General features: G+C 36.0%; 3 protein-coding genes and 1 long non-coding RNA gene across 10 annotated transcripts in view; all 4 read left to right on the top strand.

Moving 5' to 3' along the window:
- The first annotated feature begins 12,167 nt into the window (after window positions 1-12,167).
- The window catches only part of LOC103419296 (disease resistance protein RUN1-like), a 66,786-nt gene continuing 52,238 nt past the window's right edge, over window positions 12,168-26,715 (top strand). The window contains exons 1-3 of the mRNA XM_070806305.1: window positions 12,168-12,195; window positions 14,197-14,260; window positions 16,432-16,498. The gene's annotated coding sequence lies outside the window, so the exon portion shown is untranslated. The remainder of the gene's footprint in view (window positions 12,196-14,196; window positions 14,261-16,431; window positions 16,499-26,715) is intronic.
- Window positions 14,733-15,574, top strand: LOC139188750 (uncharacterized). The gene is made up of 2 exons (XR_011571995.1): window positions 14,733-14,871; window positions 15,092-15,574. It is a non-coding gene; the product is annotated as an uncharacterized lncRNA (long non-coding RNA).
- LOC103452726 (disease resistance protein RUN1-like) lies at window positions 17,379-22,202 on the top strand. The gene is made up of 6 exons (XM_070809912.1): window positions 17,379-17,626; window positions 17,741-18,028; window positions 18,964-20,056; window positions 20,248-20,571; window positions 20,691-21,545; window positions 21,642-22,202. The coding sequence occupies exons 1-6, from the start codon at window positions 17,379-17,381 to the stop codon at window positions 22,200-22,202; spliced, it is 3,369 nt and encodes a 1,122-aa protein (XP_070666013.1).
- Window positions 22,200-26,221, top strand: LOC103426716 (3-hydroxyisobutyryl-CoA hydrolase-like protein 3, mitochondrial). 7 transcript variants are annotated; one of them, XM_070806421.1, is made up of 8 exons: window positions 22,200-22,622; window positions 22,857-22,958; window positions 23,139-23,226; window positions 23,316-23,404; window positions 23,484-23,990; window positions 24,727-24,860; window positions 24,956-25,223; window positions 25,396-25,653. In XM_070806421.1, exons 1-5 carry the CDS (start codon window positions 22,613-22,615, stop codon window positions 23,516-23,518), a joined length of 324 nt encoding a protein of 107 aa, XP_070662522.1. In that variant the 5' UTR covers window positions 22,200-22,612; the 3' UTR covers window positions 23,519-23,990; window positions 24,727-24,860; window positions 24,956-25,223; window positions 25,396-25,653. The 7 variants fall into 7 exon arrangements, with proteins under 7 accessions (XP_070662522.1, XP_070662520.1, XP_070662527.1 ...); XM_070806419.1 differs by lacking the exons at window positions 23,316-23,404; window positions 23,484-23,990 and adding an exon at window positions 25,828-26,221 and having other exon boundaries at window positions 25,396-25,451; XM_070806426.1 differs by lacking the exon at window positions 23,316-23,404 and having other exon boundaries at window positions 23,139-23,195; window positions 23,938-23,990.

The following is a 26,715-nucleotide window of genomic DNA, read 5'->3' as shown; positions in this document are numbered from 1 at the left end:
AATAGGTGCCTTTGTGGGGCCTTAGGTGTAGGCCTTGAGGCTTCCTATCAGAATTTGTTCTTTCTACTCAGAACGCTCTAGACCGCAGAACGGAATGAACCCAAATAGGTGCCTTTGTGGGGCCTTAGGTGTAGGCCTTGAGGCTTCCTATCAGAATTTGTTCTTTCTACTCAGAACGCTCTAGACCGCAGAACGGAATGAACCCAAATAGGTGCCTTTGTGGGGCCTTAGGTGTAGGCCTTGAGGCTTCCTATCAGAATCCATTCCATGCATAAACGTTCTATGATAATCATCATATAATAGAAATAAAACTAAATGGTAGGTCGATTACTTGCGCCCCAAGTAACTTTGGACTTCTCGTTTATCAAGGATTGTTGTGGATGGGTTAAGTCCACATAAGGTTCTTTTTTATGCCTGGAGGCCAAGGACTTTTAACTGATCAAATATACATGCCCGAGGGCTTATGACTTAGATCTGATTTGAATACTGAAGATCTATTCAAATCGGGTCTATGTACTGAGAAAGCTTTTTAATGGTCATCTTGCTAGAAATAACTTGCATATAACTGGGATCATACAACATATTACTAGGCTTAATGAATGAAAAGACAAAAAATACAAAGCATAGAAGGTCGGGCAAGGTTAAACCTTATCAGGCAAGGCTGCTCGTCTTGCAGGCTCCTATCTTTGTAGTTTTGTTAAAGGTCTGAAAGTTTTGAGAGAGGGAGAAAGATTACAAAAGGTGAATCGATACTACAACAAGGTTGAACAAGGTAGCAGAGCTATTACAAAGGTTTGAAGGAAAGGTTATCCCGCGAGGGATGAAGGCTTGGGCTGACTACAACTTCGTTTTGAAGGCAAATCTAGCTTTTGAGCAGAGTTTGTGCTTGCATTTGTTTGTTTGATTGAGTGTCCTTAATCCTGATTTCTCTTTCTTTTTTTATAGACAACCCAGCATGTCCTCCTGTAGCAACAGCCTTGCCCGAATGCGGTTTGAGGGTGATGACTCATCAGTTTTTTTACATGTAATGCCACCATAAAGTACTTTACGGGCTGTGTAGCTGGTCAGTCTATACCACTTGACCTTTGGGTAGGTGGGCAAGTGGTCTTCATGAGCTGCACCAAGTCAGAGGAGGCCCTTTCCTGCTTTTCTGGGTCTCGGCTGGGCTTCGGCCGACTCTTCCTTCAGGCCTTCTTTTGGGCATTCTTTTGCTTGGGCCCAAAGTTAAGTTTTGATCCAAACACAACTTTTACCCCCAACCGTGTGATGTTAACCCCATACGGGCATTCCCATCATTCGAACTGATGGCATCTTCGTTAAAAGCTAAAAGCATCTGAGTGGCAATCTTGTAAATAAACTGAAATGTGGTCTAAAACACTGTTCATATGAATAGTACGATTTCCCCTCCTACTTTAGACTCAAGTAATTTGCATCGAGTTTCTTCTTATCTTCTTTTTCTCTGTATCTCACAATTTTTCGTCCCCTTTGTCAACTAACTTCGATATTTCTTCTTTTCTACATTCGTTTGTCCTTGATAATTTCTTGAGGTGCCTCGAAATACTGAAGACAGTTGTGAAAAGATAACTGATGACTGCTGTATGTTCTCCCAGTAGAAAAACACATTATCACAATCGTTGTCAACCGCCTCTGTCTGCCTGGAACAACGTGAAACAGTCCCCTCTCCTGAGCACTACACTGCCGAACCAAAATTTGCAACCGGAAACACCAAGCTCGAGAAACAGGACGTGAAATAAGAACAACACAGCAAGAGCCATGACGAGAGACTCAATACGTTGTAAGAAATCCAAAGTTGTCTTTGTATTTCCTTCTCTACAGTGCTAAATAGTGTCGGGACTGCAACGGAACCCAATCCATACTCCATGCCCGGAACTGTGCCGTGCCGTAAGGGTAAATGTGATGGTTTCGTCAAGAAAATGAACAAAAAGTGGAACTTGTCGTGTCAGGGTCATCGGACACCAGAATATTGAACTATGAACTTAAGGCATGAGAAAAAAGCATATTGGCTAGTGATTGTGAGCCCAAATTCTTGACTGGAGGTTGGTGTAAATTGCTTCTTCACTCGTTGCATAATCAAAGTTGCGCATAATCTTTCAGTTTATTCGCTCATCGTCAATTAATTTTGGATAAAATCTTCACAGTGTAATAAAGTAGTAGAGAGCATGTTATTCACGTGTCGGGCTTGACAACCACACATATTCTCATAACATCCAGGGCCGGTCCAGAGATTTTTGAGGCTCGGGACGACACAAAAAAAAGTGCCCTAACTTCATATAAGAAAATTATTTATTTTCACACGTAAGACATTAATAAAATTATACTTAGAAAAGCACTTCAAACTCAATAATTTAGAAACACAAAAGGACTAATTTATTTTGTATTGAGAGAAGAAAACCAAACAACTCTGGGCTTATAAGTAGATAGACGATGAGTTTTGTTTTCCATTTGAACTTTGAAAGTGTTTTTGTATAAATCATGAGGTGTTTTTTCTTATTTACTAACCTTGTCAATATGGGACTAAAAACAATAATGATGTTTTCGAGTCCTTAATTGATATGTATTAGTAATGAATGAGCATTAAATTAAATATTTTGATAACACGTCATATAATTTACAAATTTGCGCTACAAATTTGGTTTACGTATTACTCATTGTTGAAGATTGGACTTGAATTGAAACGAATATTTAAAAATAACAACCTACATAGCTACTAGCTAGTAACTAAAAATAAATTAACAACCAAACAAAAATTTGTTAAAATTGAAAAAAATAAACATGCCCAAAGCGTTTCGAACTTAGGACCTCTTGCTAATTTTAAACAACAAAAACCATTGCTTCTAATTAAACTTCTTGATCCTTTAACCAAATTTTATAAATTTATACTCTTATGAAAAGAAATTTGTAAAAATTAGAAAGTAAAAATTAGAAATTTATAAATTTAGCTTTGGATCGAAATGGAATCGCACGTTAGAGAATTAAAGCGTTTCATAATCTTCACATGAACCATCCGCCTAAAATAATTAATAAAAACCTTAATTAGAATATCCTTATTTCATATTTTGTTATTTTTCCCAATTGAATCCTTTCTTTTTTGCCGGAAACAACTTAAATATTATTAAAGACCCAATGCATATTACATCCCAATTCAAAGTTTTAGAATTTAATACAAATTAGTGCTGGTTTTAAAGTCTTTTAAAAATGAATAAAGGTGAATTTGAACATTATTAATATGATAGTCCATTGTGAGGTTAAGCTCATCCCCTCCCTTAAAGTAGATAATATCGTTTGTTCAAAAATAAAAAAGACTAGACACACTTTTGTTAAATTAATTTTGGGTTCCAAAAGCGCTTCAAGTGCTCAAGATATGTGATTTTTGTAGAAAGTAATCCAAATGACTTTTTAGAATCCACTTGGTTTTACTAAGGATTGATTTAAAGAACATTTTAATAAAAAACGCTTTCAGTTATTATAAAAATATTTTCAAACAAATTTTTAATAGTACACAATTAATTTTAAATTTAACTAATACTTATACCTATTTAATATAGGGGTGTGATATCCACACACCCCTTTTTACTTCTCACACACCCTTTTAATTTTCGATCGTTAGATCAGATGAAATGAAGAAGATCAACGGACAGAAATTAACAAATGGTGTGTGAGAAGTAAAAAAGGTGTGTGGATAGCACATCCCTTTAATATATTCGTCTCCACCTTCAATTTTTTGCCACACATCATGAACGTGAATGTATTATTTGGTTTGGAGGGAAAGGGAATTGATACTCAACCTCTCTTCTTTCTTTATTCCTAAAAAAAAAATTTGAAATTGACAATCACGCCTTTCGCTCTCAACCTCCCTCCCTCCCTCCCTCCCTCCGATATAAAAACCCTCCTTCCGCACCAAAATTGCTCTTCGTTCCCACGGATTCTTCCCCATCGTCACGCTCCAACCGCCGTCTTTCCCGCCAAATTTATTGTCGAACTATGCCTCCGTCCTCCGACCCCGCCGTCCCCACCGTCACACCAGTCACCATATCCTACTCCGAGCTCCAAGTAACTCTCTCTCTCTCCCCCCCCCCCTCTAAGTTCTTTTTGCGGTTGCCGAGAAAATTGAGCATGAGAGTTTGGTTTGATTGCCTATAATTTTTTTTTTTCTGTTTGGGTGCTCAGAAACTCAAGAGAATTCGTTGAAGTTAGAGCAAAATTTTATTTCAGTTGACTTTTTGGTTGTTATTCTCTTCATTTTCTCAGCAACCAAACAGAATCTAATTGTTTTATTCATAGTTTTGTTTAATTGCTATGTTTTAACTCGTCGATCATGTCGAGAATTCGATTTTTCTAATTGTCGTTTTTTGATTTTGGATTGATACAGGACAGGGACAAAGATTTGTCAGTGAAGATTGAAGAAGGATTTGGACCAAATGGGTTGGGAATCCTATCAATCACTCAAGTATGATTTCGTTATGCGATTACCGTTTTTAATTACTGATTATCTCTCTTCCATTACCAGTTTTGGTAAGTTAAAACTATATGTGCAGAAAGAATTTGTTAACGAATCGGTTAAAAAGATAAACCACATGAACTTGCATATGTAATGTCGGGGTACTTTCTCCGTCATGTAGATTGTAGATTGTGCTGTTTGGGCAACGATATTTTGCTCCATTATTCCATTCATAGCTCATAAGTTATGATGTCTCATGCTATTGTTTTGATGCTTCATACCTAATCGATTCTCATGAGCGCTAGCGTTTTGTTGTAAACTGATACGTATTTTCTTTCTAGCATCTTTGTAATTGTTTCTTTGAGTTTCCAATTGCAGGTTCCGGGATATTCTTCCTTGCGCGGGAATCTTCTAGGCTTGTCACCTAGGTATATCCCTTCTACGTAGGATTTTCATGTTCATTTTAAGTTTTAACTGCAATTCATAATGAATTTAGGAAGATAGTTTGTTATAGCACTGCTCATGGGAGTTTTCTTTTCGTTTATTAGATTAGCCAATCTGCCCGAAGAGGTGAAGAAGGAACTTGAAGATCCTCATAGTAGGTAAGTCATTTTAGTCCCATTGTTATGCTTTGATTTCTCCTAAGCCGTTGGCATAATTTTCGTGTAAACACAAACATCAATCTATGTTTTCCTTACAATAGAGAAAAATTCCAAAAATTCCTGCCGGAAAGATAGTCTCATCTCAACTCTTGGATTTGTCACAGACTATGGTCTTGACATTATTAACTAATATTTACGTAGTTTTATTGCTTTTCTTGGGAATCTTTATAATGTTTTATTGCTCATCTTCTTTTTACCTGTCATGCATGTTTAGGTACAATTTTGGATCCAGATAATATAAGATGACTTCCTTCACTACCATATTAGATGTAATTTTGGTAATTTTCATAGTGAATAGATTTACAACCAGCAATACGATTGACCCTTGCAAATGTTGTGTGAAAGCTTCAAATATGAAACCAAAGCTAATACGGCAAAATATGACAAGACAAATAATCCAAAAAACACAAGGATTTATACTGGTTCGGCGTAAGCCTACGTCCAGTTCCGAGACGGCGAGGAAATTCCACTAATATCAAAAGGAAATTACAAATAGAGTTTTAACTCTCAAACCTAAATCCCACATACAACCAATAGCTCTCACTCAAACTAAGAAACAAATGGAGAAGAAGAAACACATATCAAAATCCTTCTCTCCCAAAAGCTACACAAGTAGCACCAACATCTTTGATTGAGTGATTACTAACAAAATTTCAAATGGGAGAGCCGAACGCTCTTCTTGGTATCTCTCGGCTTCTCCTCAAACATATAGCAGCTGCTGCTGCCTTAGAAAATACCAAAAAAAAGCTCTTTTGTCAAGTTGCAAAGGAAGGAGCCAAATAAACCCAATTCCATTTGACTATAAAAAATCCAAAGTTACAAACATCATTATGACCTTCCTTTTTCTTTTCAACAAACATCATCATTGTGTCTTTACTCATGATGATGTCCACCAAACTTTTCTTTGTTTAATAGCCGAAAGGAGAGTTGGCTTGTTGTTCAGTCGGCCGCTAATTTGGCCACTATCCAACGGCAAAATCATTGATGATTAAGCCTTAGAATCGAAATGATGTATTTGTTGATAAGCTTAAAAGTTCATAGTGAAAATCACTTATATGAGCTCTGCAATTTCTTTAACTGCTTTGGCGATTCCATCTTGTATGAATGTCATAAATTGCGGCTAAGATTGTGCTTTCAGCATGTATTTATTAATGTTCAATACATACGATTATTTTTTTCTTTTGTAATTTCATGTTTGACATTCTCAGGCACCCTACAACATCTGGTCATTTGTTTAGTCTTGATTTTTCTTGAACTTGGGTAATATGATTTGTATTGGTTGGAGAGGATTCATTTCTTTTCTAAGCTACCATTTGTAGTTTTCTTAAGATTCGAGAGGCTACCGATATGATATTCGTGCTGCACGTTTTTCAGGTATTCACTGCTGAGTATTCTCTAATATGCAAAATCTGAGAGTACAAGAAGCCCATATAAGCTTCATGGATTTCATAACAGTGGGCTTCGGTATTGGCCTATCAGGTTACCATCATTACAGTGGGCTTCGGTATTATTGCCTTGTCGGACAGAGATTGTCAATGTTGTCAATTACATTGCAATGGCTTTTTGAATTTTGTGTGTCGAACTTTGTATGGATACATTTCAGAGGACCGTTCTTGCTATGCCAGAGAATGGAATTGGTTTGTTCCCAGATGGGTTTTCACATATAGAGAGGCAAAGAGTCCGGGAGGAGGATCTGCATGTATGCCTTTTCTATCCTCAGACGCAATTTCCGATGCTTTAGTGGGGTTAACGTTAGTTGGCATCATCACATTGTTCAGGGGTCTGGGACCAGCGGAGCACGCGAATGGCAGATAAAAAGGTAAAAGAACAGCACGCGGAGCGGCGGAGGCCAAAACCCCGCACCGAAAGCGCCCCGAAAGCGCGCTCAATAGCACAATATTTAATTATGGAGTGATCTTTTTCCACCGTCCATATCTATAAAAAAGATGTAAGAAAACTCTGTTAAAGTGACATTGTTTATAAATTATCCGCCATTTAATGTATTTGACATAATATTTGCATAAAAATAGGTTAGTTACACTAACGTCGAAGTTAATCAAATTTTACAAAATCCCCTTACGTTTGACATTACACTAAAAGGAGTGTTGGCGTAATATCTTATACGAAAGAAAAAATGTTAGTATAACTAACCCCAAAAACATGAGAAAGTTTTGATTTTGAAAGAATCTCTTTAGCATTCCTTCTTCTTATAATAGTTTATTATGGACTCAACAGAAGTTGTGTCGAAAAACAATGCCAATCTCTCTCTCCATCTTTTCTTGGATCTCCGTTCGAAGAAATGTATAAAAGTTGAATAATTGTAATCACGGTCAATAATTTTTTGGATAATCCTTCCCTCCTTTTTACTTCTCTTTTACCACGGCACATCTTCATACATAATAGTTTATTATGGAATCTTCAAAAGTTGCTTTTAAAAAGAATGCAATCATCTCACTCTCCATCTTTTCTTCTGTCAAAGCAGCTATTGTATTATATGCGTTCAGGTAATGCTTAAGATTTATAAATAAAATTTACAAATTAAATGATGTGTGAGCATGAACACGTTTATTAATATTTAAATAATAATTTAACGATCAACTTCTATGTCATTTAGTTTACAAATTTAGTATTTTTAGCATTACTCTATGTTATGAATTCTTCGACTTTTTCTTATGCCTGATTATGTTTATCCATGTGATATATAGTCTTGTTCTTCTAGATTACAGGATCCAGGAAAGTTATTATCACTTACTTAATTTAACGAGAAAGGATAAAATATAACAAAATGGTTAAATAACCACGTACTGACTATATTAAGATTGAACAATGGGTGATCATAATTTTCTTGGACTCGGAGATCTAGGAGAACAAGTAATTAATGTTCTAAAAATCTTCGCCTAACGTTAGGCTGCTGATCAGCGTCCTAATTAGTTCTTAAGCATTTGAAAATTAAGAAAGTGCGCTAGACCTGCTTAGGTATCCACATAACTCGCTTAAACCGTAATTCTCATTTAGATAGAAAATTGATAACATTGATTTTGTATTTTGATTTTTCCAATAAAATAGAGGCTTGTATGTTGCTATCAAGTATTTTCTATCAAATTGTTTCTATTGCAGTGGTGAGTGGGCTAATGAAGCTCTTTGTGGCACATTTATATAACGGTAATGAAAAAAATGAGGAATTAAATTAAGGAGGAGTTGGAATGAAGAGAAGTCAGAATCAGATTCTTGTTGAAACTGTTTACTTAAATGTTCTGAAATCAGAATATAATTCCATAAAGATTTTTACTAATTCAGCAGAATCGAATTATAAACCAGTATGATTACTAAAATACCCTTGTCCCAAATCAAATATTTTATATACTTTAATGAGTTTATAAAGGATAGTCTTGGAAATAAAAAAAGTAAGTGAGGACATAAAGGGAACAAAAGTGTTATTCCGATTGTCCAAACAAGCAGGAATTGAATTACAACATATATCTAGGGAATCAAATTCCACCAATACAAGGAATTGAATTCCAAAATTTGTGTGGGCCCCATTGCTTTTTTTATTCTCCATGTTTAGTAAACATCAGAGTACTCCGTAATCGAAATTCAATTCCACATTCTTATTCTGATTACGTGTACGTAAACACGCCCTTAATGTCTGGGGAAGGGTGCTCCGTTTTCACTTTTTTTTTTTTTTTTGGAAAGACACTTTCTTTGAGACAAACTTAATTCGCTAAAGTTGCATCTGCGCTTGGGGAAAATGACAACCAGAGTGAGTCTGGACTTTGTACCTTTTCGTTTCTTGCATCACATGGTAGCATCCTCTTGATAGGTTTTGCGTTGTAGTATTTCAAATTTTCAGAAAGTAACATGTGCTTTACTCGACCAATACAAGTTAACTGGTGTGATGAAACTGAATATCGCGTTGCTATAAGATCGTCTCAATTCTCACATGTCGATCATCGCTTAAAATGATTCATCTCCTCGATTCTCTTCATTCCGCCTTCTCTCATAAAAAAAAAAAAATCAGGAAGCTGCTTCTCAAATTCTGTCTCCAACCTCGCTTTCTTTGGCTCCCAAATCGGCTTCTCTCGCTGTCCAACCTCACGAATTACAAACAAAGTGCTTTCCTGAGACTAATTTTTAGCATTTATCCTTCGTATAATAGTTTATTATGAAATCAAACAGAAATTGTGGAATCTTTGAAAGTTTTTAGAGCATCTTTATGAGTTCGGGTAATGCTTTGGATTTGTAAATAATAGTTTACTTCCCACGCGTCGATCATCGCTTAAAACGATTCCTCCTCTTCTCGATTCTCTTCACTCCGCTTTCTCGAATTCTGTCTCCCTCAGCCAGCTCCCCATTCCCCGTTCATTTTCGTAATTGGCGCAGTGGTAAAATATATTTACTGTTGTGGTAAAATAAGTTAAATGAAACTACATGAGAAGAAAGCACTTTCGCTTGGACGCTTTTAGTGCTTTTGTACCGTGTTTTCCTTGGGCATGTGATGTGACCAACTAACATTGTGATTCTCTTTTTGTTGAAGGGCACAACTACTAATTGCATGGTCTTTTGTACTCTACACTTATTAGTGGTTAAGTTGAAGACACTATCGATTTTGATTCCTCCTCTTGAGTTTTAAATTATATTTTGTGTAATAGTTGCTTGGGAAGTTGAAAATCGATAATTTCAGTCATTCACATGACCTAACAAAATCACCAGACTTTTCAAAGCTTTAGTGGTCTTTCAAGGTTTGAAACGTTGTACTTAGATTAGTGTGAAAATCTTCATGTTGTCCCCAATTTAACAACAAATTTGAAAGACACGGCGATTATCTTTGGTAGAGACATATGCCAGAACTATAATTGTACCATATTTTATACGTGACTATTATTTTTTATTATATATTACAACGAATCGAGTGTCTGTAGTTTTGCGCTAGTTTCTTTTCTCTCCCTCCACACCGATGGCGCCAAGAAAGTTCAAAATGGTCACTTATTAAGGATTGGTTTGAGTACTCTCAAAGAAAGCAACTTATTAAACTACTGTCAATAAAAGTAGAAAAAAGTACAGAAAATGAGAAGTAGGGTGTACTATGCTTCTAAAAAAGTATATTTTTTTTTCTTTTTCAAAGTATAATAATTAACGCTCATTTAATGAACTTTTCAAATAGTATACCTCTACATGTTTTACAAATTACAATTTTTGCTCATACATTATTGTCTTTGACAATTATTATATCACATTAAATAGTATATATTTTATAGTTATTTAATATATTCAAAGTAATTTATATAAAAATTTACCAAACACTTTGACATTACTTTTTTTAATTAAAAACACTTTTACAAAAAAAAAGTTTACTTTACAACGGTTTAATAATGTGAAAAGAAACCATTATTTTTTAGAGAAGAGTGAAAAGAAACTTAATCAAATAGAGAGAGGCGTAATCAACAACATAATATTTAATTATGAAGTGATCTTTTTCCACCGTACATGTCTGTTAGAAATATGCAAGAATACTTTTTAAAGAAAACTAATGAAAATGGCTTGAAAATTTTGAGTTTTAATGATAAGAACAAAATAAAGGGTAAAGTGAATAGTACCAAGATTGATTTTTTAGTGTAAAAATATGGTTTTTCGTTAAAGTGAACAGTACCGGGTGCTTTTCGTTAAAGTTCCCTACTTTTTAAAGTGAAAGTGTCTATAAACTATCCGCTACTTAGTGCTTGTTTGGATGTGTTTTTAAAATAACTGAAAACGTTTTTTGTGAAAATGTTTTTTAAACCAATCCTTAATAAAAATGTAAGTAAATTCTAGAAAAACATTTAAAGTGCTTTCTGGAATAAGCACATAACTGGTGCTTCTTGCATAAAACAATTTAAGTGCTTTTGGAACAAAAAAATATTTTATTTAAAAACGTTTTTAGTCATTTTAAAAACACATCAAAACGAGCTCTTAATGTATTTGGTAAAATATTTTACAATATTTGCACAAAATAGATTAATTACACTAACACTCCTAAAGTTAGTCGAGTTTTCACAAAATTCCTTTACGTTTGAGACATTACATTAAAAGGATGTTAGTGTAATATTTCAAACGTAAGACTATCTTAAACCACAGAAAGTGTTAGTGTAATTAAGTCTAAAAACATAAGATAGCTAAAAAGTTCATGAAAAGCATCGATTTTGAGAGAATCTGTTAAGCATTTATCCTTCGTATAATAATCTATTATGAAATCAAAAGAAGTTCGGTTGAAAAAGAATGCAAATCTCACTCATGTTAAGAAAATTTACAAAAGTTGAATAGCTGTAATCACGATTCACGAACAATAAACTTTTGATAATCTTTCCTTCCTCTCTTTTACCACGGGGCACATCTTCATATATATTAGTTTATTATGGAATCTTAAAAGTTGTTTTGAAAAGGAATGCAATCATCTCACTCTCCATCTTTTCTTCTGTCAAAGTAGCTATTGTATTATAAGTTCGGGTAATGCTTTAGATTTGTAAATAATAGTTTACTTCCCACGCGTCGATCATCCGCTTAAAATGATTCCTCCTCTTCTCGATTCTCTTCATTCCGCTTTCTCGAATTCTGTCTCCCTCAGCCAGATCCCCATTCCCCGTTCATTTTCGCACGCTTCGATAATCGTGACTTTTTCTCCGCTTTTCCTTTCCTTTTCGTTTTTCTCTCTCGCAATTCTCAGCTTCCGTCGTTCTCCAACCTCGCTTTCTTTGGCTCCCAAATCGGCTTCTCTCGCTCTCCAAGTTCCAACCTCTCACGAATTACAAACAAGGTGCTTTCTTGCTGGAATAACCACTGAACCAGTAGAACTTTCCTCGGTTCTTCTATTCGATTCGAATAAAGTTTTTACCCAGAAAAGCTAGCGTTTCCTGGTCAGTTTTACAGCTTTCGTGTTTCAATTTCGTTTTTGTGATTTTGGATTTGCAAATTTGTTTTCTGTTTAAATTTCCTTCTGTGATTTTGGGGGTTTTGTTTACCGATTCTCTTACTCATCTCTCAGCTCTCTCTCACTTTTGAGGTACATGCCGTTGGATTCCGTTTGCTGCTGCTGATCTGCAGGTAAAGCTTCAATTTCTATATAAAGTTTCCATTTTTCATGATTTCTTGAATTTGGGTTTTAAACAATGGAAATACTGCTAGATTCTTATCATTATGTGCAAATTACTGGTGATTTGGATTGGTGCCTGAGATTTAGAGAATGGCTTGCGGCTTTAATTTCTTTTTCCTTCATTATTACTGTTTTCAAATTTTTTATTGCTGGGTATTGATAATTTGTAGTCTGTGAGGGCTTCAATCTGTTGGAATTTTGAATGGTTATTGCTTCATCGGAATTTGGGTGGTCCAAATTTTGAATTAGACGGAACCCATTTGATTAATAGTTTTGGTGGATTGGCTCTCTGTGTTTTCTCTGTTATTTCTTCCCCAGTTGGAAAGTGGAGGCCCCAACTTTGAGCTCAGAGCTTGAATTTCTCAATCATTCGTTCTCTGCCCTCTCATCAGTCACTCTTGATCCTCTCTCTGAGGAGCACTACATATTTAAAGGTGATGCCGGTATGTGATTCTCACTCCATCTCATCTCTCTTTTTTTTAATCTTACTGGGTAATTTTCCAGCTCTATCAAGTAATACTCCATTTAATTGCTTAATTGAGGTTTTATGTTTCTCATTTTCGCTCTTTCATCAGTTCATTGGCTTTGATGTTGGGCTTAAGTAAATGGGAAATCATTAATTGGCATTGTTCAAGATATAATTCTGTGTTTTTGGATTTGTGAAACGATTTGGTTAATGAAAAGAGTGGTTTTTTGTATATAGATTACACACATGTGGGCTGATTTATCTTTCCTAATAAATTTTCCATCTGTTTCAGGTATAAATTTTTCTCATCTATTTGCAAACAAGTTTGGGTATGTTCTTACTTCTCCTCATGGCAAAATGTTTTGTTTTTAGTAATTGGCAGGCTTAATGTATAAGACATTATTCTCACGGTCTTCGATTTTATAATTTATTTTCTTAGTGAAGGTGTAATTATTGTGCAATTATCTTCTTTCTTGATTCGATTTCTTTTATTTCTGGGATTTTTAATCGGCGGGAGGCTGTTGCATACCTTGCATGCAATAAGTATAAAATTTGATGTCTTTATCTAGCCTTCCACCCAATCCCACCCCTCACAAAAAAGGTTATTTTTTAGTGGAAATGCTCAATCTCTTTGTTTACAAAGGATATCTCTGATTTCGGCTTGGGTATCAGGCCTTCTTAATTATCATCTATTAATCTTTCCATTCATAATGAAGCTTAATTGTCAATCTGTTTTGAGGTGGCCACGTGAACCATTCTGTATTGTCTCTGCATTCTCTCCTTTTAAGAAATTATATTTCCTTTCGCAACTTCAACCCAAACCATTAAGCAAACAAACATATTCACGGAGGTAGTTGGTGGTTCAAATACCAATTTCAAGCATCGATACTCCAACTCTGTATCAACATTTTTTGGATTGCATAGGTTATCTTTTTTGGAGTTGATAGTAATGAAAAATTTCTTTAGTTTCACATGTGCTTATCTATCGTTGATACTGGGCAATAAGTTCTTTAGTGCCCTGAATATTTTGGCGTATTAGATTGGCCTTCAAGCCGACCGCACTTAGTGGGAAAAGGCTTTGTTGTTGTTGTTGTTGTTGTTGTATTAGATTGGCCTTCATTCGGTGCTTATCTGTGATTGTTAATAATTGCTGGTGGACTTTCTGGGTTGCAAATTCTCGAACAGAATTTCTGACTTGCAAAATCCATTACAAATCTGAAGACATTCCTTCTGTTTTTCACTTTTTACCTCTCCATTGTTGGTTGTGTCCAAAGTATCAATTTTGTTGATTTACATGAACTTCACAAGACATGCAACAAAGAACAAGGCACTGCCTAAAGATGAGACATCTAACAGACGAGTTTCTGTTTTGAACCTATTGTAGTCATTTGGTCTTGCAGTTTTAGTTATCAATTCAATTCCTCCATTGCTAATATTACTGTCTCCATTAAGCGTCTTCATTGAATATTTCTACTAAATTTTTCAGGCTGAAGAGGATGACAAGAATATTAGTGGTGAATTGTATTCCAGTTTAATTAGGGGGAGAACAGGTAAACTTATTCTACGTTTTCTTTCATTTTTAGTTAAGCATTTATTGTTATTTTCCACAAATTTTTGGATTGTTTATGTTTGACTTTGATGGTTGTGGCCTTTCGGATAAAGGTATATCCCAAACCTAATAATTTTGTTTGGTTTTTTCTTCCTTTTTCGCTTCTCTTCTTTTGATTTCCCATTTATATATTCTGCGTTTTCTTATGGCAGTTTTCAACCTTTTCTTTTCTGAATTTGTATGCTTTATGGGTCGTCATTTAATCTACTTAATTATCATCGAGATCAACTAAGATATCACTTTTTCATACACTATAGACTTTGAGTTACTGGTTGAATTATGAATTGAGAAGTGGATAATGCCATAAAAAATTTGCTAGGAGTAGGAGGATGTTCTTGGCACACTACAAGAAGTTTTCTTTTTCTTTTTGGCAAGTTCTTCATATTCATGATTCCGTTATCAGTGCATTTGCTTTCCCATGATTTCTCATAAATTGGACGTGAATGTATTTATAGATTTTTATTTTTTTAGCCAGACAAAGGATTTGATTGAGCAACAGGTGCATCAACCATATATTATTACTACAACTGTACGAGGCCTCAGCGTTACAAGGTCTTGAAATTACCTCTCTCTTTTTTGGTTTTAGACAGATTATAGGAGATTTTATTGCTGTTAGTTTGATGAAGTTCTCGATTCATGACCATATATTTTGTCAACTTGTACCATTTGGTTTCTGTTGACTTTAACTCTGAGTTGAAATTGTGTTTTTGTTTTGTAAATTTCTTCCAATAGCTTAGTTTTAGTTTGATTTTGTTTGTATATATCTCTTCAGAGCAATTCTTGGAGTTGCAATCTTACCAGCTACGAAAAGGAAAGTTATTGAGAAAATCTGGAGAGAAGGGCCTCCTAAATTATTGTGGCCACTTGGTGCGATGGCAAGTGTCTTCGCCCATAAGCGGTAGGTCTCGGGTTCGAGAGTTGGGAGCAGCCTCTCCATAAAATGGGGTAAGGCTAGCCGACATTCACCTCTCCCAGACCCTGCGTAAAGCGGGAGCCTTGTGCACTGGGTACGACCTTTTTTTATTTAACATGGAGATGGGATTCTCCATGACAACTGCTCCAAAAGCAATAACTCCTTTTCCCCTGGATTGACCAAAATATCAACTTCAAAGCAATTGTCAGGTGTAATAACATTTGAAGGGCAATAAACATTTAACTAAACAGATTTAATTTAGGGCAATTTTGGATTTTCATTTGTTTTGATTTGTAATTTTATAAACAATTTTGAGTTTGTGAAAAATAATATTTTTTTTTATTCTCTCTCCTCACGCACTCTCTTTCTCATGTTTTTGAGGAGTTTGAGTCCTAAGTGTGTTTTTGTTTCTGGGTTTTGAGTGTTTTGTTGTTTTCGTCTGGTAAAGTATTGTTCTTGCTCTAAAAGTGGCTATCAGTGCTGTATATTTTGTGCATGATAAAAACTTATAAGTGTAGTATTGTGGTGCTCATTTTTTGGTTAAAAGTTAAAAGAGTCTCTTACTAAGATTTTGGTCGATTTTTATCCAACTTAGACCAAACTTCAGCGTATACCATCAAGAAACATGTTATCACATGACTGAAATCATCTATTTACATCGATAAACATTTAATTACAACATGATTGATATGGATATATAGACCAAATAGCTTTAGGTATATGTTATAGTTTTACACATAAAAATTGAATGTATCAATTTTAAATCTTTCAACCATGTTATTCAACAGATGCCATAAACTGCCATATAATTTCGAACTTTGTAGAAAAGGAATTTAACTGTCATTTGGATCTGACCTTTTAGCTGTCATTGAAAATAATCATAAAAGTAAAGTTGTGCATTCCTTAATTCAGTCTTTGGCAAGCCATCATGCATGATAACCAAGTAACTGGTTTTTAGTAAATGTTGATTTTGGAAAATTCTTTGTTTAAATTTCTAGGTTCTGATGAATTCTTTATTTAGAGTTGGTGACCAACAATCAACCCGCCACCAATTTTAGATCAAGATTCGAGCAAGCCTTAAATGTGCAAGTCATTTTTCCATTCTATTTTTTTATTTTGTCATCTGGGTTTCTTTGAAAGCTAGCAGCTCGGTTCATTTCTGACTAGGGTGTTACCTTTTTATCTGTATTGTTTGGAAGATTTCAGAAAGCTTGCATTCAAGTTTGGCTCTTTGAGTAGGACTTCAGGATTGAAGGCTGAATTATTGTAAGTCTGTTTTCTTTTTCTTTTGTTTTTGCAAACGATATTTGGATTATGTTCAACTATGGTTTATAGTTACTTTGTTGATGTTGTTACACTACTCATGATTACTAATCTTATACCAATCGTCTTTAATACATTTTGCAGAATGACATTTGTGGAATAATTTCTCAAAACTCATTTGTTATTTGTCCTTTATGCTTCCATGACTTCACAATTTTATAGGCAACCTTGCTATCCCACAGTTGAATGTGATTAATTTGTCAAAAAAAATATAAGTTATGAAGTTATGTATTCTGGCACTTAGTTATATATATCATTCCATAACATAATGCATGTTGTAGATAGAAAAAAATTTACCATCTTTTGTATGTGGATTGTATCGTAAAATCTTTTGTATGTAAAACTTTTTTCAACATTTGCAATGTAAATAGTATTAATCTTCGATCACACAATCTATTATATATTTCAAAGATAATCTTTCATACAATTTCAAATCCCACAGCAACGCGCGGGTAAAAAATTCTAGTACAAACTAAAGTTGTTTCTCCTATTGAAATGCATTATATATGAAGATGGGCAGGTTGTTTCTCCTATAAAAATATGTCCGTTGTTTCTCCTATGAATAGCTGTAATCACAGCCAAGAATCTTTTGGATAGTCTTTGTCCTTTCATTCCTTTCGTTCCTTTCTTATCTCTTTTCCTCTCCCTTTCTCTGCACCTTCCGGCCAACATTATTATATTATAATATTTGTTCTTGTTGACTGAAGGAGCTTGACTTGGGTTTAGGTATTTCAGGATCATCCGTTCGACAGTATGAACACAACTACTGCCATTTTTTAGTCGTGATCTGAACAACTACAGTGCCATAACGGTGGATACCACCATGACAACCCACGAAGCCTCCTCTTCATTCTCCTCCAAGTCAAAACTTTGGAATTACGACGTGTTCTTGAGCTTCAGCGGTGTAGACACACGCAATGGTTTCACGGGCCACCTCCATGCGGCATTAACAGACAAGGGATACCAGGCTTATATCGATGAGGATGATCTAGAAAGAGGGGAAGAAATACAAAAAGAACTGTTCCAGGCAATCGAAGAATCGAAGATCTCTATCATTGTCTTCTCAGAGAGGTATGCGGATTCGAGTTGGTGTCTTAACGAGCTGGTGAAGATCATGGAGTGCAGAGACAAACTGGGGCGACATGTTTTGCCAATATTCTATCATGTTGATCCTTCACATGTCAGGAAGCAGAACGGAGTTTTAGCCCAAGCGTTTAAGAAGCACAAACAAGACATCCGTGAAGAAAAAGATGACAAGGAACGTGAAGATAAACGAGAAAGGGTAAAGCAGTGGAGAAAGGCTCTTACAACAGCTGCAAAGTTGGCCGAAGAATTTCAGAAGCACAAAGAAGGCATCGGTGAAGAAAAGGATGACAAGAAACGTGAAGCTAAACAAGGGGTAAAGCAGTGGGGAGAGGCTCTTACAAAAGCTGCAAATTTGTCTGGCCACCATCTTCAAATCACTGATAATAGGTAATCATTCTCCTACATTTCAATATTTAAGTTGTATTACTCTAATTAACATGCTTAATTAATACACCTTAATCTCTCATTTAAAATCTACAGGAAAATTGTAGTTTGGTTCCTAAACTAAAAATTCATTATATTTTGTCCTTGAACTTGATAATATGGAGCGTTAGTCCTTCGTAACCAATATCTTTAAGTTTTAGTTGAAAGTGTTTACAACTTTACATGTTAGTTTCACCTATATATATATATATATATATATATAATTGCAGGCCTACCTCGTCCCACCAACATTCGCAGGCTCGCAGCCCACCCCTTCACCTTCAATCGTTGATTCACACCTCGTCAACGTCCCACTTCCAACCCCCAATCCCTAATCCCCACTCCCCAGCCGGCCCCAACCTATAGCCCATGGACCACAGCCTTCACTTTAACCCCGATCCCGCATCCCACAAATTTCTTGAATTTTACCTTTCGAGATAGCGTGGATGGATGTCATTGTGAATTTGTTTGCAAGGGGAGATGTGTTCCAAATTTGGATTAGAAACTTTCTTTTGTTTTGGCTGTTGGGAAAGTGCTACAATGGTGTGGCTGGGGTTTGGAGGAGGTGAGGTGGGAGGGAGGTGGGAGAGAGTTAACTTTAATAATTTAAAGTTTTAAGAACCAAAGCCACAATTTGATCATAGTTCAGGGACCATTTCTCCAATTTCCTTTAAAATCTAAACCATAATTGGAGTTTAATTGATACACCAAACTTTAATAAATCAATGCATGAAATTGTTTCTTCTATTCAAGTTGGTCACAAAATCACATATTAGCTAGTAGCTAGTTATTGTGTGTGTGTGTGTGTGTATACACACACACACGAAGGAAAGAAGGAAAATTGTTTATGTTCTAATGGCTCCTACTAAGCCTACTAAGCTTACCAATTCAATTTTCAGGTGCGAAGCACAGCTGATTAGAGAAATTGTTGATAAGATTATTCCGGAATGGCTTCTAAGCACAAACAAATTACATGTGGCCAAGCACCCGGTTGGAATCAATTCTCGCGTTCAAGATATTATCAGTTATCTTTCAAGTGGTGGATCAGAAGTTCGCATGGTTGGAATTTGGGGGATGGGCGGATTGGGTAAAACAACAGCTGCCAAAGCCATTTATAACCAAATTCATCATAAGTTCCAATTCAAAAGCTTCCTTGCCAACGTTAGTGAATATGATCTGGCTGATTTGCAAGGCAAACTTGTTTCTGACATCTTGAAACGGAACAAGTCTAAGATAACCAGTGTTGATGAAGGTATCAGTCTGATAAAAAATCATCTCCAACGTAGAAGCGTACTTGTCATTATTGACAATGTAGACAAAGTGGAACAACTAAATGCAATAGCTGGAAATCGTGATTGGTTTGGCCCAGGAAGTAGAATTATCATAACGACACGAGATGAACGTTTACTAAAGCAAGTGAACATGAAAGTGGACAAGACATATCCACTTAAGGAAATGAATGAAGAAGAAGCTCTGAAGCTCTTTAGTTGGCATGCCTTTGGAAATAGTAGGCCTAATGAAGGATATCTTGAACTCTCAAAAGAGGTTGTTTCTTACTGTGGTGGTTTGCCACTAGCCCTTGAAGTTTTAGGTTCTTCTATGGTTGAAAGATCCCCAACAGAGTGGAAAAGCCAGTTGGAGAAATTGAAAAAAATTCCTAATGAAGGAATAATGAAACCGCTAAGAGTAAGCTTTGAAAGGCTAGATCCTACCCAGAGGGATATATTCCTTGACATATCTTGTTTCTTTATTGGATGGAAAAAGGATTATGTCGCAAAAATATTAGATGGATGTAACTTTTTTGCAACAATAGGAATCAATGACCTCCGTGAACGATGCCTTATAACTGTTGAAGACAACAAGTTGAATATGCATGATTTGCTTCGAGAAATGGCCAAAGTAATCATTTCTGGTAATTACCGTCGTCCCCCTAGAGAATGGAGTAGGTTGTGGAACCATCAAGATGTCACTAATGTATTGAGAGATAAATCTGTAAGTACATTCCCAATAAAATTCTGAATTAATGCATTGTACACGAAAAGCACATATAACTCACGGGTGTGAATTATACAATAAGTAACATTCATCTCAATTAGCCAACGATAGTACTTGCATGTACTCATACATGTAAACGTATGCAAATAATCCGTTTCTTACACATTAATATAACCTTTTGTTAACAGGGAACTGAAGAAGTTGAAGGACTAGCACTATATTTCCCTCCTTTCCCTGAATGGCTAGCACCATATTTCCCTTCTTTGCCTCCAAGCTCTAACATGCCTAGTTTCAGTACAGAAGCATTTGCCATCATGAAGAAACTGAGACTGCTCAGGCTCTACAACGTGCAGCTCAATGGAGAATACAAACATCTCCCCAAAGAGTTAATATGGTTGCTTTGGGAAGGATGCCCCTTAAAGTCTATACCAGATGACTTCTTTGATCAACCAAGACTAGTTATTTTAGAGATAACGAATAGCAAACTGGTACAAGTTTGGGAGGGCTCCAAGGTACAATCGATTACACATCATGATGTTATGTTTCTATTTGTTTTTTTATTTACTTCTCTTTTTTATATGAGATATTCCTTTTGGATATTAATTTTAATATTCCTTTGATTTTGCAACAGTCGCTTGGAAACTTGAAAATCCTTAATCTCAGTTATTGCCAGGACTTAAAAAAATCACCAGACTTATCAAATCTCCCAAATCTTGAAGATTTGATATTGGAAAGGTGTGAGAGATTGTCCGAGATTCACCCCTCCATTGGTCATCTTAAAAAACTCTCTTTTGTGAACTTCATAGCCTGCAAGAATCTTAATTCTCTTCCTGGGGATTTCTACGAGTCCAAATCCGTTCAGATTCTTGATCTTTATCTATGTTGTCAATTCAGTGAACTGCCCGAGGATTTAGGGAAGATGACATCATTGAGAGAACTTAGAGCATCTACCACAGCCATAAGACAAGTACCGCGTTCCACAGTAAGATTGAAAAATCTCACTTATTTATCTCTAGAGCGTGTGCAATCGAAGTTTCCTTTGCAATTTCCCGATTCGTTACACGGCTTAGATTCTTTAAGAAATTTAGATCTCTCATGGTGCAGATTAAGCGATGATGCATTCCCAAAAGGTTTTGGGAGTCTAATTTCTTTACAAGGTTTGAATCTTTCGGGTAATTATTTTCATACCCTACCCATCCTCAGTGATCTTTCAAATCTTGAAAGTTTGCAGTTAAGTAACTGCCGTTACCTTCATACAATCTATGATTTACCAACAAATTTGAAATTTCTGGGTGCATCTAGTTGCTATTGTTTGGTAACAATGCCCAATTTTTCGAAAATGTCGAATATGAGAGAACTGGATGTAAGTGATTCACACGCACTCACTGAGGTTCCAGACTTGGATAAGTCATTAAACTCCATGACATGGATTGATATGAGTAACTGCACCAAACTCAGGATTGATTTAAGGAGGAACATCCTAAAGGTATCTCTCTTTTTAATTGTCTTCCTATTGGGCACATGCACACACACAACGCACATGTACATGTATATATATATGACACTTGCACTGTGTATATAGGGATGGACTTCTTGCGGATATGGTGGCATTTTTCTCAATGGGAATTATGTTCCTGATTGGTTCGAGTTTGTCAACGATGGTAATAAAGTCAGTTTTGATATCCCCCTGAGTGATGGTCGTAAGTTTGAAGGGCTGACTCTGTTATGCCTTTACTGCTTCAATCCTTATCAGCCAAGAACTTGTATCAGATGGAATGGTCATCATCGTGCCAGTATTGATATAAATAATACCAAGCGTATCGAGTTGCACACCTGCATAAGCAAGGAAGATTGGGTTATAAAAATGCGCGATATTGTATTTAAAGAATGTTTTCTTTGGCAAGGACAAATATCGAACGATAAGCTCAATTTGCAAAGCGGGGATAAAGTTGATGTAACTTTTGAAATGCCAGAGGCATTCAAAAAAATTCATTATGTGACAATTAAGGGAACAGGGGTTAATCTAGTATGGGACAAACCTCTGAAGGAAAATATGCACGGTTTTGATCCTGAAGATGTGTTTTTGATCCAGAGGCACAATCAAGGTGGTGATGCATCGTCATCATCACAATCAGTTCGATAAATGAAGGCAAGTCCATATTTCATATTTCTTTCAAATTTCTTTCAAATTTCAAGTTTCCCTCTGGAGCCACCGCGGCAGTTCTTTTTTCCCGGTAATTTAATCGAAATATCAAGGGTAGTCCGGTCTAGAAGCACAAAAATTATATCTCTCTCTACACTGACAGAGTCACTCTCGAACGGAAGTAATGGGAAGCTTATTGGGAGGAGCGACCCAAATTCTGAGCAAATCGTCGTCCGCTTTCTTCTTCCTCAATCCAAATTCGAACCTCCCTCTTTACAAACCCTCCAAATCCCCTCGCCTCCTCCGCCCCTTCGGGATCATGGCCGCCGCCGACGCGTTCGTCAAGAGCAGCATCCACCCAATTGGCGTCGCCGTCATCACCCTCGGTCGCCCCCCGAGCTCTCAACGCCATGAACCTAGGTATGTAGATAAACACACACACACGCACATGTATATATGTATGTATCTGTAAATGCTTTTGATTTGGAGCTGATTTGAATTTTTGAGCTTGAACTTTATGGCATCGTATTGATTACAAATCTATGGTATTGCATTTGTTATAAGACGAAACGTTGGATTCAAATTTCGAAGAAGTTAGCTTTTTTCCAAAGAATTATGTGTTTCAGTTTAAGTGGGAATTGTTGGAAAATGCAGATATGGATGTGAAATACAAGAGCTATCTAGATGAAGGGGAAGCTGACACAAATGTGAAGTGTGTTCTTGTTGATAGCCGCTCGGGTCGTGCCTTTTGTGGCGGTAACGCCCAGAACTCGTATTTGAATAGTTTCTTATCTTTCCTGGCAATTTTACACTTCCATTTTAGCATGCAGTTAAATAAGTTTTTCTAGATATGTATGTTTAGCTCTTTCGGCGGTTATTTTTGTTTTTGGGTCTCTTAGGTAAGGTTTTAAGAGTGACCAATCATGGTAAATGCAGGAAAGGATATTAAAGTGGTTGTTTCAAAAGGACAAAAACACCCCTGTTCTGCCGAAGGTTTCTACATTACGCTTTGCTTTGAACCAAAGTTAGTCTTTGATGTTCATGCTGTTTCACGTCATGTTGTTTATTGTTTCACTTCATTGTTCATTTTTGTGTTGTTTTTTTGCCATATAGAGATAGATGGTGTCCATTAAGTTGGCACGTTGATTCATTGATAAGCATAGTTGCCGGATTCGGTGAAATGGTGTCCGAATCCCGTATCGGTACGTACGCACCAGTACTTTTTGGATTCGGTGGTCAGTTCGGTGATTCATCCAATAATCTTTAATAATTTTTAATCAGAATACAGAAAAGAAAAAACACCTTTAATTTTTTGAGAAGAGAGGATGGAAACAACTGGAATTTTGGGAAGCTCTCCATCAGGTAGAGGGCAGACGAAGAGAAAATGTTTAGTTTAATTGTAATTTTTACATTTTTTTATTGTGTTAGTGGGGGGGGGGGACCCATCTGGGTAAATAACTAGTTGCTTATAAAATAATCAATTTAAACAAAAATAGTTGTTTACAATAACTATAAATATTATTGTAAAATGTATATTATAAATATTTTTAATTTATATTTTTAACGAATTAAGAACGGATCGAACTAAATATCGTGCTGTCTATGTATACTCTCTAACGAATGATACTTTAGGTTACCATCGAATTCCGTACCCGAACCGAATCAGGAACTCGAACTGTATCCGTATCTGGCAACTATGTTGATAAGTAATAACCCAGATTTAGATTACCTGCAGGCGGTGATGTGAAGCAGATCACGACCAAAAACCAACCACCGAATATGATTGAGGTCTAATTGTGTCCTTTTAACTATATATAATAGCAGACTTATAACCTTACACAGTTTTCTAAAATCAAGATAATATAAGATGACTTCCTTCACTACCATATTAGATGTAATTTTGGTAATTTTCATAGTGAATATATTTATAACTAGCAATACGATTGACCCTTGCAAAATCATTGATGATTAAGCCTTAATACAAGCAAGCAAGCCCTTTTAACAAAATTCATGTATTAGAATCATAATGATGTATTTGTTGATAAGCCTAAAAGTTCAATGTGAAAGTCACTTATATGAGTTCTGCTACTTCTTTAATTGCTTTGGCTATTCAATCTCGTATAAAAAAAAAGGTCGTACCCAGTGCACAAGGCTCCCGCTTTACGCAGGGTCTGGGAGAGGTGAATGTCGGCTAGCCTTACCCCAATTTATGGAGAGGCTGCTCCCAAGTCTCGAACCCGAGACCTACCGCTCATGGGCGAAAATTGCGGCTAAGATTGTGCTTTCAGCATGTATTTATTAATATTCAATACATACAATATTTTTTTTTCTTTTGTAATATCATGTTTGACATTCTCGGGCAACCTACAAATCTGATCATTTGTTTAATCTTGATTTTGCTTGAACTTGGGTAATATGATTTGTATTGGTTGGAGAGGATTCATTTCTATTCTAAGATACCATTTGTAGTTTTCTTAAGATTTGAGAGGCTGCCGATATGATATTTGTGCTGCACGTTTTTCAGGTATTCACTGCTGAGTATTCTCTAATATGCAAACTCTCTGAGTTCAAGAAGCCCATATAAGCTTCATGGATGGCATAACAGTGGGCTTTGGTATTGGCCTATCAGGTCACGGTCGCTACCGGATCATTACAGAGGTATTATTGCCTTGTCAGACAGAGATTGTCAATGTTGTGAATTACATTGCCTTATTGAATTTGTTGTGTCCTAACTTTGTATGGATACATTTCAGAGGACTGTTCTTGCTATGCCAGAGAATGTAATTTGTTTGTTCCCAGATGTTGGGTTTTCACGTATAGAGGCAAAGAATCCAGGAGGAGGATCTGTAGGTATATCCCCACAAACAGATGGAACTTTAACAATGCTGCTTATGAAACATAACAGATGGAGAGGTGGAGAGCTTCAAGTTGATTCCGTGATGCATGTTGCAAGCTCCATACGGGGACACAATGTTTCAAGCCAAATTGCTTTTTTGTCATTGACTTCCTTTCCCGACACAGGTATTTCTTTTTCACTGCTAATATTCTTACAATAAGTTATCGGATACGAGAGAAACTCACACCTGGAGGATGCCTCTATGGTGGTATCTCAAACCATTCACGCACGGCCAAGTATTTTAACTACTATGCGACTCCCTTCCACAAATCTGATATTTGTTTCTGGTTAATGCAGGTACATTAGCCCCGAGTCCTTCGGATACCTGGATCTACTACAAAGTTTGAGAAGTGGTGATTGTTCCTAACTGTACATTTTTCTTCTTTGGTACTGCCTGATTGTGTTTTTTTTACTCCTGTTTCTTCCCCGGATTTACATAAAGCTAATGTTACAAACTAGGCAACTAAAGCGGCTATCTCCAAATGCAGCTGTTTCTTCTTCTCTGTATCGCTCATTAATGAAAAATAACTAATCAAGCTTAAAATTTGCATCGAATTTCTTCTTATCTTCCTCTTTTTTGTATCTCTCAATTTTTCGTCCCCTTTTGTCAATCAACTTCGATATTTGTTCTTTTCTACATTCTGTCCTCGACAATTTCTTGAGGTGCCTCCAAATACTGAAGACGGTTGTGAAAAGGTAACTGCTGACTGCTGTATGTTCTCCCCGTAGAAAAACACATTATCGCAATCGTTGTCAACCGCCTCTGTCTGCTTGGAACAATGTGACACAGTCCCCTCCCCTGAGCACTACACCGGCGAACCAAAATTTGCAACCGGAAACACCAAGCTCGAGAAACAGGACGTGAGATAAGAACAACACAGCAAGAGCCATGAAGAGAGACTCAATACGTTGTAAGAAATCCAAAGTTGTCTTTTTATTTCCTTCTCTACGGTGCTAAGTAGTGTTGGAACTGTAACGGAACCCAACACATACTCTATGCCCGGAATCGTAAGGGTAAATGTGATTGTTTCGTCAAGAAAATGAACAAAAAGTGGAACTTGTCGGGTTGGCGAATATTGACTCTTCACTTGTTACATAATTAAAGTAGTGCATAATCTTTCAACTTGTTCACTCATCGTCAATTTTGGATAAAATCCTTAGGGAGTAATACAAGTTGAGCATGCTATTTGCGTGTCAGACTTGACAGCCACGCATATTCTCGTAACGCCTTATATGTATTTTTCATTGTCTAACTTAGTAAACGTAATACATGGGGAAATATACATGAATTGATAATTAATAACAATCTTAATTATATTTTTCACTGTTTAACTTTGGATCGAGGCGGAACCTCACATTAGAGAATTAAAGTGTTTCATAATCTTCATATGAACCATCCACCTAAAACAATGAATAAAAACCTTAATTAGAATATCCTTATTTCCCATTTTTTTATTTTTTCCAATTGAATTCTTTCTTTTTTTGCCGAAAACAACGTAAATATTATTGAATGAGGAAATACCCAATACATATTACATCCGGCCAATTCAACATTTTTTAATTTGATACAAATTAGGGCTCGTTTTAAAGTCTTTTAAAAATGATTAAACACATTAC

This window comes from Malus domestica, chromosome 02 (genome assembly GCF_042453785.1).
Source record: "Malus domestica chromosome 02, GDT2T_hap1".
Lineage (NCBI taxonomy): Eukaryota > Viridiplantae > Streptophyta > Magnoliopsida > Rosales > Rosaceae > Malus > Malus domestica.
Note: the sequence above shows the minus strand (reverse complement) of the source record. Positions and strands in the feature narration are given on the sequence as shown.

What these genes read in the sequence shown, in the direction of transcription:
- LOC103426716 (XM_070806419.1), top strand. Translation starts at nt 24,792, where the DNA reads ATGGATGGCATAACAGTGGGCTTTGGTATTGGCCTATCAGGTCACGGT. An exon ending in GCTACCGGATCATTACAGAG is followed by an intron (nt 24,861 to 24,955) that starts GTATTATTGCCT and finishes GATACATTTCAG; the next exon opens with AGGACTGTTCTTGCTATGCC. An exon ending in GACTTCCTTTCCCGACACAG is followed by an intron (nt 25,224 to 25,395) that starts GTATTTCTTTTT and finishes TGGTTAATGCAG; the next exon opens with GTACATTAGCCCCGAGTCCT.
- LOC103452726 (XM_070809912.1), top strand. Translation starts at nt 17,379, where the DNA reads ATGACAACCCACGAAGCCTCCTCTTCATTCTCCTCCAAGTCAAAACTT. An exon ending in AAGTTTGGGAGGGCTCCAAG is followed by an intron (nt 20,572 to 20,690) that starts GTACAATCGATT and finishes ATTTTGCAACAG; the next exon opens with TCGCTTGGAAACTTGAAAAT. An exon ending in TAAGGAGGAACATCCTAAAG is followed by an intron (nt 21,546 to 21,641) that starts GTATCTCTCTTT and finishes CTGTGTATATAG; the next exon opens with GGATGGACTTCTTGCGGATA.